This window comes from Vanessa tameamea, chromosome 26, assembly GCF_037043105.1.
Source record: "Vanessa tameamea isolate UH-Manoa-2023 chromosome 26, ilVanTame1 primary haplotype, whole genome shotgun sequence".
Classification (NCBI taxonomy): Eukaryota; Metazoa; Arthropoda; class Insecta; order Lepidoptera; family Nymphalidae; genus Vanessa; species Vanessa tameamea.
In genome coordinates, this window is record NC_087334.1 from 7149402 (window position 1) to 7164393 (window position 14992).

The 14992-nt window shown below is 33.3% G+C and overlaps 1 protein-coding gene across 3 annotated transcripts in view; it reads left to right on the forward strand.

The window, feature by feature from the left end:
* Positions 1-14992, forward strand: part of Dop (drop out) — an 82042-nt gene that overhangs the window by 34879 nt on the left and 32171 nt on the right. For all 3 annotated transcript variants that reach the window (XM_064219221.1, XM_064219222.1, XM_026638276.2), the window contains exons 2-3: positions 7076-7161; positions 7970-8044. In XM_064219221.1, the coding sequence (XP_064075291.1) occupies positions 7076-7161; positions 7970-8044 (161 nt within the window). The remainder of the gene's footprint in view (positions 1-7075; positions 7162-7969; positions 8045-14992) is intronic.

Sequence of the window (14992 nt, forward strand, 5' to 3'; positions counted from 1 at the left end):
CATTAATGACATGGCCAAAAGGATCACACCACTAAAAGTGTATTGTATATATCTGTCTGTCTGTTTCTCCGTCCAAAAGGACATAGGTTACATTTACACAAGACAGGCGAAACCGTGGGCGAAAACTATATCTTCCATATTGCGTTAAATGGTTTATTTGTATAATAAAATAGATTTCAGTAATTTTGGTTGTCGTTTACTCGTACTAAGTCTATATTGAACTAACTAGCTAGCTAGTTTAACGTAGGTTTTTTGCTGTAAGTTGCGGTCATTTTGACGGATCAATTTCGATCATTGCTCTTAGCTTGGTTGAATAATATGTCCTATTCTTTAAGAACTCACTCGTGAAATGTTAAAAATCGATTTACGGTTATACGCCCGCTTCCTTTGAGTTTTATAATTATTGTAATCACTATTGTATGTCATATACTGACATTTCACGATCGCGTTCTTTGGTGAATTTAGAGTTTGGGGTTACAGAATAGCTTTAATAATAAGAAATATATATTTTTGTATATGTACATAAACTGGCATAAAAGTAACAGGTTGTTAATTTCCAACTGTTGGGTATAAAGCTTCTCTTGACGTTAGTGGGGGAGGGGGGGGGGGGATAATATTTAATTTTAATCGGGTCGATAAAATTTAAGATTGATTCTATAGCCTGTCATAATGCCTTACATCACTGGTCGGCGGCGCATTGTCGTTGAACGAAGTTGTTGAAATTTATTATGACCTTCACTTGGTTCTTTTTCTCCTATGCAGTATAAATTCAAAGAAAACATCTCATACCATTTTCCGATTGAGTTACGATAATATTCGGACTGATGACGAATTATTTTTTATGTTAAAAAATATCCTATAAGTATATTTATATAATAACGGAGCTAATAAATGTTGACTTATAAAATGAATAATTAAATACATTGTTTAATTTCTGTCGCTCCAAAAAATTCTGTTACTACAGCTATTGAGTTGTATCTGAATTGGATTATTTTTCGATGCGTAAGATACCATTTCTATTAGGTATGTTCTATGATCGAAGGTCGATCACAATTTCATACGACATTGTCATTCATCGGGTAGGCGGTGCCCCAGTTAATTATTTCGACCCGTTGAATGATCGGTACGATTTCGATCCAACTTTCGATTAAGTTTGACAGATCTGTCGTAACGTTTGATGAAATATTTATTCTCGTATCTATCGTCAAATAAAATATAATACGACAAGCAATCATGTGTTGTTTACATGTATTTTGGAGGGCAACTTGTTAGGGCTCTGTGCGTGTTAAATTTCGAGGTCGAACTTTTTTTTTTTCTAGACGTAGTGCTGAATCAGTCATGATGTTTCTTACACACGGTTTCATTTTTTGTATTAAATTGCGAGCTTTATATATATTAGTTATTGTATTTAAAATAGAGATCATTTTCAAAGCTATTTTTTTTTTAAATATATTTTAGTGGTAAAGGTGGTTAGAACGCGTGCATCTTAACCGATGATTTCGGGTTCAAACCCAGGCAGCACCACTGAGTTTACATGTGCTTAATTTGTTTATAATTCATCTCGTGCTCGGCGGTGAAGGAAAACATCGTGAGGAAACCTGCATGTGTCTAATTTCAACGAAATACTGCCACATGTGTATTCCACCAACCCGCATTGGAGCAGCGTGGTGGAATATGCTCCATACCTTCTCCTCAACGGGAGAGGAGGCCTTAGCCCAGCAGTGGAAAATTTACAGGCTGATTATGTTATGTTATGGTAAAGGTGACTCTGAATAAATTTCACAAGAGTGAATATTATTCATTCATTATTATCATTTATATTCATTTATATACTGAATGCTAATATACAGGCAGACATGGAAACTAAATAATCACCGCAAATTGAAGTAAACACAGTAACTGGGTATTTTATGTATTTTGGTGGCATTACTCGCTCGCTTCATACGTAACATATCCTAGGACGTATAAGGCAGCCCAAGTTATAGTTCTTTTTGTCATGTCTCAGCCTGGAGGAAGTTCACAGTTATACACTCGTGGCTCGTTAATCAAACTAAAACTAAGTTAGTTTCAGTTGGTCGAGAGCATGAGATCAGAATGAGAGTGATAGAGAGCGCACACTTGCTTACGCACATATTTGTGAATTATGATATCTTTTGCACGGTTTCTCTCCCTTAGATTATAGGTGTAGATTAGCCATCGTGATCGAATATCGGTAAAATTTCACATCAACACCTTGTAAAACTTGGACTGGAATTTAAATTCTATTTAAAATATATATGAAAAATTGTTTCTGGTCGCGAGTAAAGACCCCCCCCCCCTTTGAAGGAAATGCTCATAATGATTATTTGACTAGTAAGGACTAGAAAGCAACAAACAGAAACGCACTTTCATATTTATAATAATAGTTGGGATACAAATTACAAAATGAGGCATTATTTATATATATATTCCTGCCCTAATTAAAATATTTTTTAATTAAATATCGTGTATTAATAGTCCAGTCGTTTTGTTTTTAATATTTACCGAGTTTTTAATTACGAATCGATAATAATTAAAGTCGGATCGCTTAACTGGAATAGTGTTTCATTGCCGTTCTCACGCAACTAATTCAATTAGCTTTTTTTTTTAATTTAATCGTTAAATAATTAATATCATATGTAATTATACTTTTTATAATGAAACGGTAAATAATTATTTAATTAAATATTATTATTGCGATCACGTTGGAATAAATAATTTACGAACGTATTAATTGTTTTTTAATATATTGTAAGGTTATTTTGTCTTTTTTTTTTAAATTTTTTTTTTCAATTAGCTATTACAAAAACCTTTATCTCAATTATTAGTAAAGATTTATTTAATTTAGGACTTATATTAACCTTGACCTCGATAGTAAACACTGTCGAGATAAGAAGTTTAAATTGTTCTATTTTTTCGGTATAAAAATATCTTTAGATTAATGTTTCTGCTGACGCTCAAAACGTTCACGTCATAACCTCATAGTGCAATGCGATTTGCGTGTAACGTGGGCGTGTAGCTTTAGTATTGGAACGTTTCAGTTAAAGCGTTATTTTTATTAAAGTTAAGAATTTTCATGGGCGATAAGATTTAAATTTCAAGGTCGAATCATCATCGTCATGACATATATGTAGTTTGATGAATAGTCTTACATTTGATATGTACACTAGTGTTGGGATTCATTATCGTTACTCACCAAGATAATTTGAATATATTTCCGGAAGAATGGGGATTTCATAGTCCAGGAGACACGTCCGCGGTCCATATCAGTAATCATAGAAACTTATAATAACATTTCAACTTCATTCAATCTTAACTACTTTGGACTCGGGCCGTTTCCACGGTACGTCAAAGCTTCTGGTTTTTCATCTTAGGATCTCATCACCTTCAGATCATCATTCCACTTTGACACGTTTTCACCAACAAATATCAGTCAATCACCAAAATAAATAATAATTAAGAAGCTATTACTATAACGTACAATGTCTTATAAATAAATATCTATATCGTAATTAAAATATACTAATCATGATTAAATATATACACATAGCATGTATTTAATCGATCCAGTTTGAAGTCATTTCAATTATTTTGTTAAACAATTCTATTCATAGTATAATTGAGCGTGACTATAAATAGAATGTTACAAATAAATATTATCTAATTACTATAATAAATAACTTTAAATTAACTAAAAATAATGCTTTATCACACTTTATATATAACCATAGCAATAGTATGTGTTTTACAAGCGAGAGTAAAACCAGTAAATATTTGGATGATGTCCAAAATACCACGTGACGGTATTTACCTTAGAAAATATCATATTATGGAAGTGGCGTTTGAATGTTATTCTGATAACGATAAAATTGTTAAATGAAATGGCAGACGGCGCGCGGCGACATTATCGTCAAGTAACAAGAGCGAATGCAATGTCAAGGTGGTGTGTGTAGTAATTAAAAGTTTGTTAATACGTCAATGTTATTATTAGTTCTCCAAAGCTTTTACTATTCGATTTATAAAATGATCTTGGTTGAGGCCACTTCCAATCATTTTTTAATTGTTAGTTGTTTACGGACATTTAATTGCAATATCTCAATGTTATATTTGTACAAAACTTATAGTGCATTAGTGTATGCGCTCAACGGCAAAGAGTTATTGTATTTTCGTTTGCATTTTCGTGACACTCATAATCCGACGGGACAGCAAATCCGTGGCTTTATTTGTCTGAGGATAAATACTGTAACTGCAGACCAAGGGACCAAGTATGATGCTGCTTTAATAATTTTAGGGTTCCTGGCGTGGAGTCAATGGAAAACTTTTTATTGATTCGACTTAAAAGTTAGCTAGATACTAGTTAGATCATGGAGACAGTTGTCTGTATTATTAACTATATCATTACGTATGCTATGTCGATTTTTCAAGTACCATATTAGTTGAATAAGCCTTACTGCAATAATTTGTGTATTGTAGAAAACATCTGTCATATTAGCATAGAATAACTCGGAATGTCAATTTTTAAAATAACTTTGCTACGTTCTGATGCATAATGCATTGACGTCATCTTCAAATAATTCAAATAATTAATTACTTTTATTGTTTCTTCCGAATACAAGATGGTTATGTCAAATCTTTGATATTTCTACATCGCGATGGAAAGATACGTTATTTTTTGTATATATCACCGTAGAATTGTAAATGCAGTTAGACTGTTATCTATCTCGCGAGATTGTAAACTGCTGAAATATTGTGAATGGTGATTTAACTCAAAATAAAAAGTCAAAAATTTCGATAGTTTATGATATTTTGGTTCGGTTCGAGTTTTTATAATTTAACTGTAATTAGCTTCAGTAGATTATTATCTGCCGAAAAGTAATGCGTTAAATTGTTACGGTTCACAATCTTTCGACAGTTCACCTTCTCGCGAGATGTATTATAATCTAACGGTATTTACAATTTTACGGTGACATATATAGTGCATTGGGAAGCTATTTAATAAATTTGGTTATAAGTGGCATCTAATTGTTTTATTCGTAAACATTAGTGTTGTGCAGCATCCTTACGATCTAGTGAGATAGTTGTTTAAATACATATATATTGATAAATTAAATAGTATGTTATACTAATTGTATAATCAAGTCGAAGTGCAAGATTGTCTCTAAAACTATCAATTGTTTTTTCTAAAACGTAACGTAATTTGTAGTTATGCCAAGAAGAGCCAGATAATTGTAGATTCTCTTAATCTTAAAGTCTTGGCAAGAATTAATGAATTTACATCTGTTTAATTGGTGTTTATAATAAATCATCCTGTGCTTGGCGATGAAGGAAAACATCGTGGGGAAACCTGTATTGTCGGATGAAAGTCTGTCAATGTATAACCCGCATTGTAGCAGCTTGGTAAACTAAGCTTGGTATCTACTCTTCAAAAAGAAGAAGTAGGCCCAATAATTGGACACCTTATTTTTAACGTCGTTATAGTTTTTCCACAGATCGTGGCGTTTTTATATCGTATTTATTCTGTTTTAATATGCCTGCATATTTTTTTTGCGAGGCATCATCACAGTCTCCATTTTTGGATCGCACTTCTTCAATGGCTTGGAGTGTAGGTTTATTGTGTAGTCTTCCTTGGTATTATTTGTCTTCTTGGGGTGTTGGATTTCTCAGCTGGTCTGGATGATATTTGGACAGTTTATCCATAATCATTTATTCAATATCAATTTGGATTGAATTTATCTCTCTATCTATCTAAATCAGAATCTTCTTATTGGTTGCCATTTGTGCCCTTCACGAGCGTCCCCAATGGGTCTTCGTCGTTGCCGGTGTAAAATACGAAGTTTTTCGTATGACTTAAATATCTGCAGACTTTCAAAGCGTTGAATGATTTATCTTTATTAAAAAATATTTTATGTACAGACACGTCCTCGTTACAGTTTTTATTATGCATGCGAATAAAAAGATATATAGTGTATAACTCAATGTCTACGTAATATTAAATTTATCCCACTAATAATAGCAACATATGTATTCTGGTCGCGGAGGCGTGACTACGCAAGTAAACGCAGTTTCATAATCACCGCGACGATACGAGACTAACATTTTAAATAGTGTCAGAAAATGTAGTTTCTTTTTTTTTTATGTAAAAAAAATCCTCTTGTTTGCATCAAATTTGAAATGGAAAGTTCGTGTAATCAATTCGCTGTGAATTTTTATGAGTCAAAACGTTGAAATAATTTGTTTGAGAAGTAAGGATGGTGAATATTGTGTGATAAGGTTTTATGTTTAGCATAATTTGTTGTTCATGTGCGTGCATGTTGTATGCTCAGGTGAACTGTATGTGGAATGTATTCGGTAAACCCGCAATGGAGCAGCGTATTGAAATAAGTTCGCAATATTTGACTTGGACAGGAGAGGAAGCTTTACCAAGCTATGGAATATTATATTAGCAGTGAATAGAAATTCTTCTGACCTAATTATGACCATAGCCTACCTCAAATTTGTATTGTATCATAGTGTTCATAATAGTGTGTCTGCGTACGCCGTTTATTTGTCTTGCGTTAGTATTTAATACGGTTGTAATCCTATATTACCGGAGAAAAGAAATACTTTATTTTACTGCTTTGTGTAAACTTTGTCTAGGTATGGGAATGTAGCTCCATAATTTATACAATATATAGAAATTTATAACTCATTGATTTGAACCTGGATTTGTATCCGTGTGATATTCGTTTCGTAATCTGTAGCATTTGTAAGCTTGCGAATAGATCGATAGAAATAGTTGATCGTCATGAATGGTTCACGGACGAAGCTCCGAAAATATCGACAATAGAAAGCTTCCATTAAATGCCCTCAGTAAACGGTTAAAGTAATATATGACAAAATAGGTAATATAGCCGAGCGAAATCGGGGCGAGCAGCTAGTCCTAAATAAAAGAGTTTCCAATCTGCATCATGTTGTGTAATTAATTGTTATACAATGAACAACATTATTTATAGAGTTATATGCGATTATATTATATTGGATGAGCGCGTTTGATTGAATATGTAATGTTTGTCAACAGATGCGAGCAAGGCACGTAGCAGTAACCTTGTGCGCATGCGTCGATCTGCGCTTGGCAAGTCCGCACCGACTCTGTCCGTTCACGTGGTAAGTTGATTAAGAATAAAGTCCTAACATTAGTTCTATAATTATACATATATTTCTTGTATGCTTTCGTTAATGGACGTATACATTGTGGCCAGTTATAACAAAGTTAGAATTAGATTTGTTCGTATATAAATATTTTTTATTAATAAAATGAAAATTAGTATCTTTAGTATAAAAAAAAATTAAAACGGTTGTTTTATCCTTATGATTCATCTCGTGCTCGGCGGTGAATGAAAACATTTTGAGAAAACATGATGAAAATGGAAGGATGGAATTTTGCTTTACGTTTATCGTGCTGGAAAAAGTTCTAATAATTCTACTCAAGAGGAGAGAAGACCTCTACTTAGCAGAGGGATACTATTAGCCAAGAGCACATATGAGCTTTTATTTGTTATGTTTGTTTATTGACAAATCTTGCAAGTTCAATTGGAATCACTTCCTATAATGCTTCGGAGTTGAAGTTGTACATGTTGATTCAGTTCTACTCAGATTTTATTCCCTGTATTGACTCCAGACAGTGAACCTCCTCAATAGTCAACCGCATCACATATTCTGTATAAAAATTCCTGTTTTTTTAAAAATGTTTTGATGCTAATGATGTATTTTTATTGTATTTTCTTCATTACAATAATATGTTAAACGTTGTATTGAGGGAACTGTTTTCAAATTCAATTGGAAGATTTGACCCATACCCAAGTTCAATAAAAAGCTTGTATTTTTTTTAAAAATATTTACGTCTATTATAATTTAACGTTAATTGTAAATTTGAAGCTATTCAATATATTGTATTCAAATGTATTGTTAACAGAAAGAGCCATGTGCTGTGTCCCGGCGACCGTCCCGCCTACCACCACCACCTCCACACCACCGCCTCTCTCTCGTAGTAAGTTCAACATCTTAAATAACAGATGCAGAATCTAGCAAATTTGATCTTAATTTTCATTACACGTCAAATAACAGTCAGTTTTGTTCTCGAATCTATCAAGTAACTGAAGTTTAATATTTAATTGTATCAGTAAACTTAATAATATATTTTTTAATTTAATTATACTCTGTGGCTATCTTGTACCTGTCACTAAAATTGTAAATATCTTCAGTTGTAATCTATCTCGCGAGATTGTAAAGAGAGACAGAGAAATCGAGAGATTATGAACCGTAAAATGCTTACGATTTAAATCATTACTTATCGGTAGACTATAATTTTTCGGTTAGGTTACGTTTTATAATTAAATTGATATTTAATGTAACGGTATTTACAATTTTACGGTAACAGGGAACTCGAATTTTCGATTATTGAAGCTACAAAGTCCTTGCGATAAAAAATGTATTCCGAATTTAAAAGTCGTCTGCGATTGGAGTACTATTAAAGGCTCGGAAGCGTTGATAAGAATTATAAATAGTCTAATCTAATGTTCTTAGACAATCGTGAATGCCGCCCGAACTAACTTTTAAATTAAGAGTAAATGTTTTTATGACACAGAAAATATTAATTGGGATTCTTGAGTTCTTATATAAGCTTATTTAGGATTGAAGAATTGAAGAAATTTTATACTATAGAAACAAATGGCAAACCTTTATAAAAATGATCAGATTTTTCTTTAAAACTCGTTTTTTATTGCTTAGTACAAAAATAATTAATTGTAGCGGTATAATATTTTCTAATATTTATTAAACTAGCTGTTTTAGCAATTTGTTTAACTTGCTTACTAAAATAATAAAACAAAAATAAAAATTTATAGTATGAGCTTAAATTGAGATATTCAATCGGTCTCATATGCCGGTCAGTTGTCCGCGATGCCTTACGCGACCTCGCCTTAAGCTTAATTACTACCCAGTACTTGAATGTTATTAGTTATTGATAGTTAGCTTATAAGACCAAACGAGTCAATTATAATAATTATTATTATTTATGTTTGGTAGAAATTTGGGTTAATTTACAAATTTCATTAAATAAAATAGACAAAATCGTTAAATATTTTCACTATCATTTCTCATTACAGCCTTCCTATAACACTAAAAAAAACTTAGCTTGCTTAAATTTGTTTGCTCGGTGGCTTTAAGTTCTATATATACGCACATGTATGTTCACAGTGTCACGTATGATGGATCACCTGTCAAGTTATTAAAAATATTAAATGGCCGTCTCCGTATAAATCTAATACGACGTGAGATTTTTTCGTGATGATAGTAGAGTTATTCTGTGTAAGAAGAAAGTCGAAACCGCAGAATACGAACATGTTATATCAGAATGTGATTTGCGACATTGACTATAGCCAATATAGCCAATGTTATATATATATATATAACATTGGCTATACATACAACTAGACCCAAGACAATATAGAAAACTAATGAACTTTTTCTACATCGACTCGGCCGGGAATCGAACCCAGGGCCTCGGAGTGGCGTACCCATGAAAACCGGTGTACACACTATTCGACCACGGAGGTCGTCATGCTAACATATTCCGAAGTATTAGCTCATTGGATTTTCGATGTTTATTTGAAATAAATATGGAAGATATCTGTACTGATAAATGAGAAAACTTTTTTCTAATGGCTAGTTCTAAAAAATCGACTATACCAATATTCATAAAACTTGTACCAGTAGATAAAGCGCGTTTGGGAGAATGTCTGTATCCTTATTATTTAGCCGGTTTTAATTGAGACTATTGACGCGACAAGAGTTAATTTAAAGTTCTTGTTTATTAAACGTCTGTCAACGCCAGCTGTTGATACATAATTAGTAATTACTTTTATTCAATAAGATGAAAGCAAGTAACTGATTGAATTTCGACACCATTTCGTTTCCACTGTCCTAAAGCGAGACCTGATATTTTCTATCGATAATTGTACGCTTGTGTTTAAATTGTGAACTTTCAAATGCAATATGTCAGAAACGTGAATTTGTCGGCGCACGATTGTCATTACGCAAATATTCGAAAGTCAACACATTTGAATCATTGGAAATGTTTTTGTTGATCACGATATTGGAAATTAAATTATATAAATATATTTCTAATAAAACCCGACAGACGTTTGATGTGCTGCATCGCCATCTACAGGCGAATTACAACAAAGTGCATAGCAGAGAATCTTCATGAAATAATTAGAATTTGCGAATTTTCACGGTGATCGGTGAAATGGCTTTGAAGTCTATTAATCTCAAACAGATATATACCAAGATCTATTTTAATATTTAGACAAATAGTTGTCGCCCGCGGCTTCGCTTTTGTTTTGGAGGTCGGTCGTAAGTTGTCAGGTAAAATATGTAGCCCATTTCCATTCTTGGGTTTCAAGCTTGGTTCATATATCTAATTTGGTTCTGTAGTAGTTTCAATTTTTAGGTTTTATCCATGTTCACTGAACTCAAGTTCAGATATACAACGATTTAGTTTAAGGAATCGATTGCGAGACGGTATATATTACTTTTTTCTAACTTTACGGAGCCCTCTTTAACGAGCGCCATATATTATCATTCGAGTTAAATACATACATTTGTGATAATAATATGGGTCGACTTTAGTTATCGACTGTCTTCTCGGTTTAGTGGCAAGCTTATGAGGCAGATTCTGAGGTCCTGGATTCAAACCCAGCAATCGAGTCATTGAAAAGTTTTTTGAATTTTTCTCGGTGTCTGGTAATTGGCAGATCCTAAACTATATTACCATGGTAAACTTGTGGTCCTACGCCTGATCTCTTTTCGGAGTGTGAGGGAATGAGGGAGACTGGTCGCGGTGATCGAACTCGTTCAGGAGGGCTTCGTGAGACGATTTTAGCGCTATTTATTACCAGTTGTTATTCATCGTTTACGACATCGCGCCTGTGTTTGCTTTTAATAGCTGCGGCTTAAGCGTCGTGGAAACGTTCCGCTTGTACAGTCATTATAATTTAAAATATGATTATATATATTCGTATCTATAAATACGACTAACGTAAACGTACTATAAATAAGATAATGCCGTATTTATAGTATAATTATGTATTCTTAATTTTTGCTTAAATTACATCCAAAATAAAGTACTTTTCTGCGAAAAGTAAATGTATCGATTTCAAAAGTTTGCATGCGGGAAGTAAAAAAAGCTTCAAATAAAAACTGAACAATGTCCAATTTAATTGGAAATGTTCAAACTACGCGAAAAGACTCATTAAATTGAGTTCATAAACCAAAAAGGTTTATACGCAATTATGCATATACAGACGCATTGAGTTCCTCCTTTAATGAAGTCGGTTAAATAAAAGATGCTGGTCAAGACCTAAAGATAGGCAGCCCTATTAATGTAAATACAATAACACAACGATATGCCGCGCCTCGCCTCTGCCTGGTGAGTCATGGTGTCAAAATCCATATCGAGGAGGACAGGACGAGCGAGGGCGTGTATCACGTTCTATATAAACTTAGAAACTTGATCTACGACATTTTACCACTAGTGTTGCCACGTGTACATTTTAGATGTTGCTATATAATATTTTAAATTTACAGCTGTTGAACTAGATTAAAAAAATTGATAATATTCTTATTTTTTATGTTTATTTATTCTTCCTTTTGGTCGTGGAAATATATTCCAATTAGTTTTAGCCGGCAGTTTCGCCCGCATGTGATCATGGGGCGTCATGTCTAACACATCTGACTTTATAGTCAGATATGTTAGAGTAGATTATAGTAATTTTCATGTCCAATGACTGTTAAACGAGGAGACAGCATATACAAGTTATCCCGTTCATATTTATGACAGTCAATATTTGATCTGGCAACACTAGTTACTATATAAATGCGACCGGTCTGATAGTTCTGATAAAACTTTCAATCAAACTAGAAACGTATCTCTAGTGATCAACGAAGACGTTTAACTCACTATGTAGCTCGCAGCGAGGTATAAAATATCACTTTTCTTGTATTAACTGTTTTATGGTGTCTCGTATAACTAGTTTCGTTTGGCTTGTCGAGGTTTTCGCGCGATGTTTTTCTTTAACTAGAAATGCTAATACGAAGCACTTGAATAATATCGTTGGAGTTTGTCTGAATATTCTCGCGATCTTCGCTTGTGCCCATCGTATTTTATCTAATAAAATAATAGTCCTAAATATTAGGATCGTAAATTACCTCATATAATAACCATAAAATTAACTTAAATGTTTTTTTTATAGTTTGTATTATTATTTTTTATGATATAGGTAGTTGGACGGGCAAATTAGTCACGTGATGGTTAGTGATCACCACCGCCCAAAGTCATTGGCGCTGTAAGAAGTATTAACCATTTCTTACATCGCCAATGCGCTAACAACCTTGGGAGCTAAGATTTTATGTCCCTTATGCCTGTAGTTATATTGGCTCAATCGCCCTTAAAATCACAACACAACAATACAAAGTATTACTGTTCGGCGGTAGAATATCTCATGAGTGGTACTACCAAGTATTTCAGTTATGGTTTATTTTCAATGAACCACAGCGATTCTTGGCCATTTTTAATAGATTTCGAAAATATTTGTTTTTTTTTTTAATTATATGATTACGGATTACTCGCAAGCGACTAGACATTTGGATATACATAAATCATTTTCATTCTCACCGCTCTTCTGTAAGTACTTTAATTATAATCTTATCCGTTATTAATAAATTTATTTGTTTACTGCGAGTTTATATAAGTATTTTTTTTGTCTCGAGACCGACTTCAGACAGGTTTCTAGTACATACAAACCCTTTTATTAATAAATGGAATTGAAGTACTTTTTAAATCAATTATGTTTTATTTATAAAGTCGATTATTTGTTACAAATAGATTTTGTTTCGTTTTTTTGGGACTCTTTAAAATGATCCCTTAGAAACGGTGTAGTACTCGATTTTTAAGGAACGAATGAATGAAGAGTTCATTCTCATAGACGACCTCCGTGGTCGAGTAGTGTGTACACCGGTTTTCATGGGTACGCCACTCCGAGGTCCAGGGTTCGATTCCCGGCCGAGTCGATGTAGAAAAAGTTCATTAGTTTTCTATATCGTCTTTGGTCTGGGTGTATGTGGTACCGTCGTTACTTCTGATTTTCCATAACACAAGTGCTTTAGCTACTTACATTGGGATCAGAGTAATGTATGTGATGTTGTCCAATATTTGTATTTATTTATATTTAATATTTATATTTATATTATATTTATAGCACTTTACCAAGTGTCATCCCTATAATTCTTCGTAGAAAATCTCGTATTCACTCGACTTGTAAGCAAAATTTTTAATGTATCTGATATGTTTGTATTCTTGACGTGTTATATAAATCGCGGTGTACTTGATGTCGTTCGCGTAAACATTCGATATTATGACGATACCGTCTGAACCCTATTAAAACTTTACTACTCATTGTAAAAAATGAGTATCTGATGATATAGTATCACGCGCGTGAAGCTTAAGAATTTTGCTCTTGATCTATTTTAAGCCGTTCATGTTTACAGAACTAACTTAAGTTTTTATAATATGTATAATTCTTAATACTAACGGCAAATGTTGCCTTGTGAAATATAAATGCTGTCTGTTCGTTATACTTAGTTTTGCTTAACAAGACATTATTAGTTTTATCTCGGTTTTTAATTACTCAGTGACGTTTAAAACGGTAAATATCAAGTAGCGCGTTATAATGGAAGCTCCCGAGTAACACAGTCAATACAACTAGCGTTGATTTATGATTTTTTTTTTTAAATTATCTTAAATGTACCGAACTATGTAACCTTAACATTATTACCTTAGGTCATTTATATATGTAAATGCTAGGTTTGCTTTTTGGTAGGACTTTGTGCAAGTCCATTTAGATAGGTACCGTCCGCTTCTCGTATTGTACTGCCAATCAATACTTAGTAATGTGTTCCAGTTTGATGAATAAATGAGCCAGTGTAACTGCAACCACAAGAGATATCTTAGTTTCCAAGATTAGCCGCATTAACCGCATGTATGGTTAATATTCTCACAGCGCCAATGTCTATGTTTAGTGGTGACCACCTACTATCAGCTCTATTGCCAGAAATCCTACCTATTTCATAAAAAAAGGAAACGCCTGTCTAAAATTGTTTTTTTTTTCCTATTTGATGTTTAAATCTTTTAGTATAGCTACGAAGTTATCAACTTGGGAGGTTTGAATTGAGAGTTCCCTTACACGAGATGGATATGTTGTTACAGTTGGTCGTAAGTTTTTTGAGCCCATCGATTCACTTAAAAGATGAATAAAATATTCAGTCTGACAGGTGAACTTGTTGTGCTGTAATTATATTATCTAACTATCAGGCGTAGCTTCGCACGAGTAGAATAAGAGTCTACGTAAAATCATAATATCTCAATAATTCGTCATAATATATTCATACAACTTGAACAAACATCGTCATTTTTCAGTCAGTTTACACAAAATAATGTATTATTTACCTGAACCTTCCTCGTGAATCACTCCATTAGTTAAACCGTATAAAATTCCGTTTGTAGTTTTTGAGTTTATCTTGTGCAGACGCTTCGTGAGGACTTTCTTTTCAAATACGATATGGGCATGTTATTAAATTTATGAGAGCGTGTTTTGTTTCTGATCAGGACTTAGTTACATTACATAATAATAACATAATCAGCCTGTAAATTTCCCACTGCTGGGCTAAGGCCTCCTCTCCCGTTGAGGAGAAGGTATGGAGCATATTCCACCACGCTGCTCCAATGCGGGTTGGTGGAATACACATGTGGCAGAATTTCGTTGAAATTAGACACATGCAGGTTTCCTCACGATGTTTTCCTTCACCGCCGAGCACGAGATGAATTATAAACACAAATTAAGCACATGAAAATTCAGTGGTGCCTGCCTGGGTTTGAACC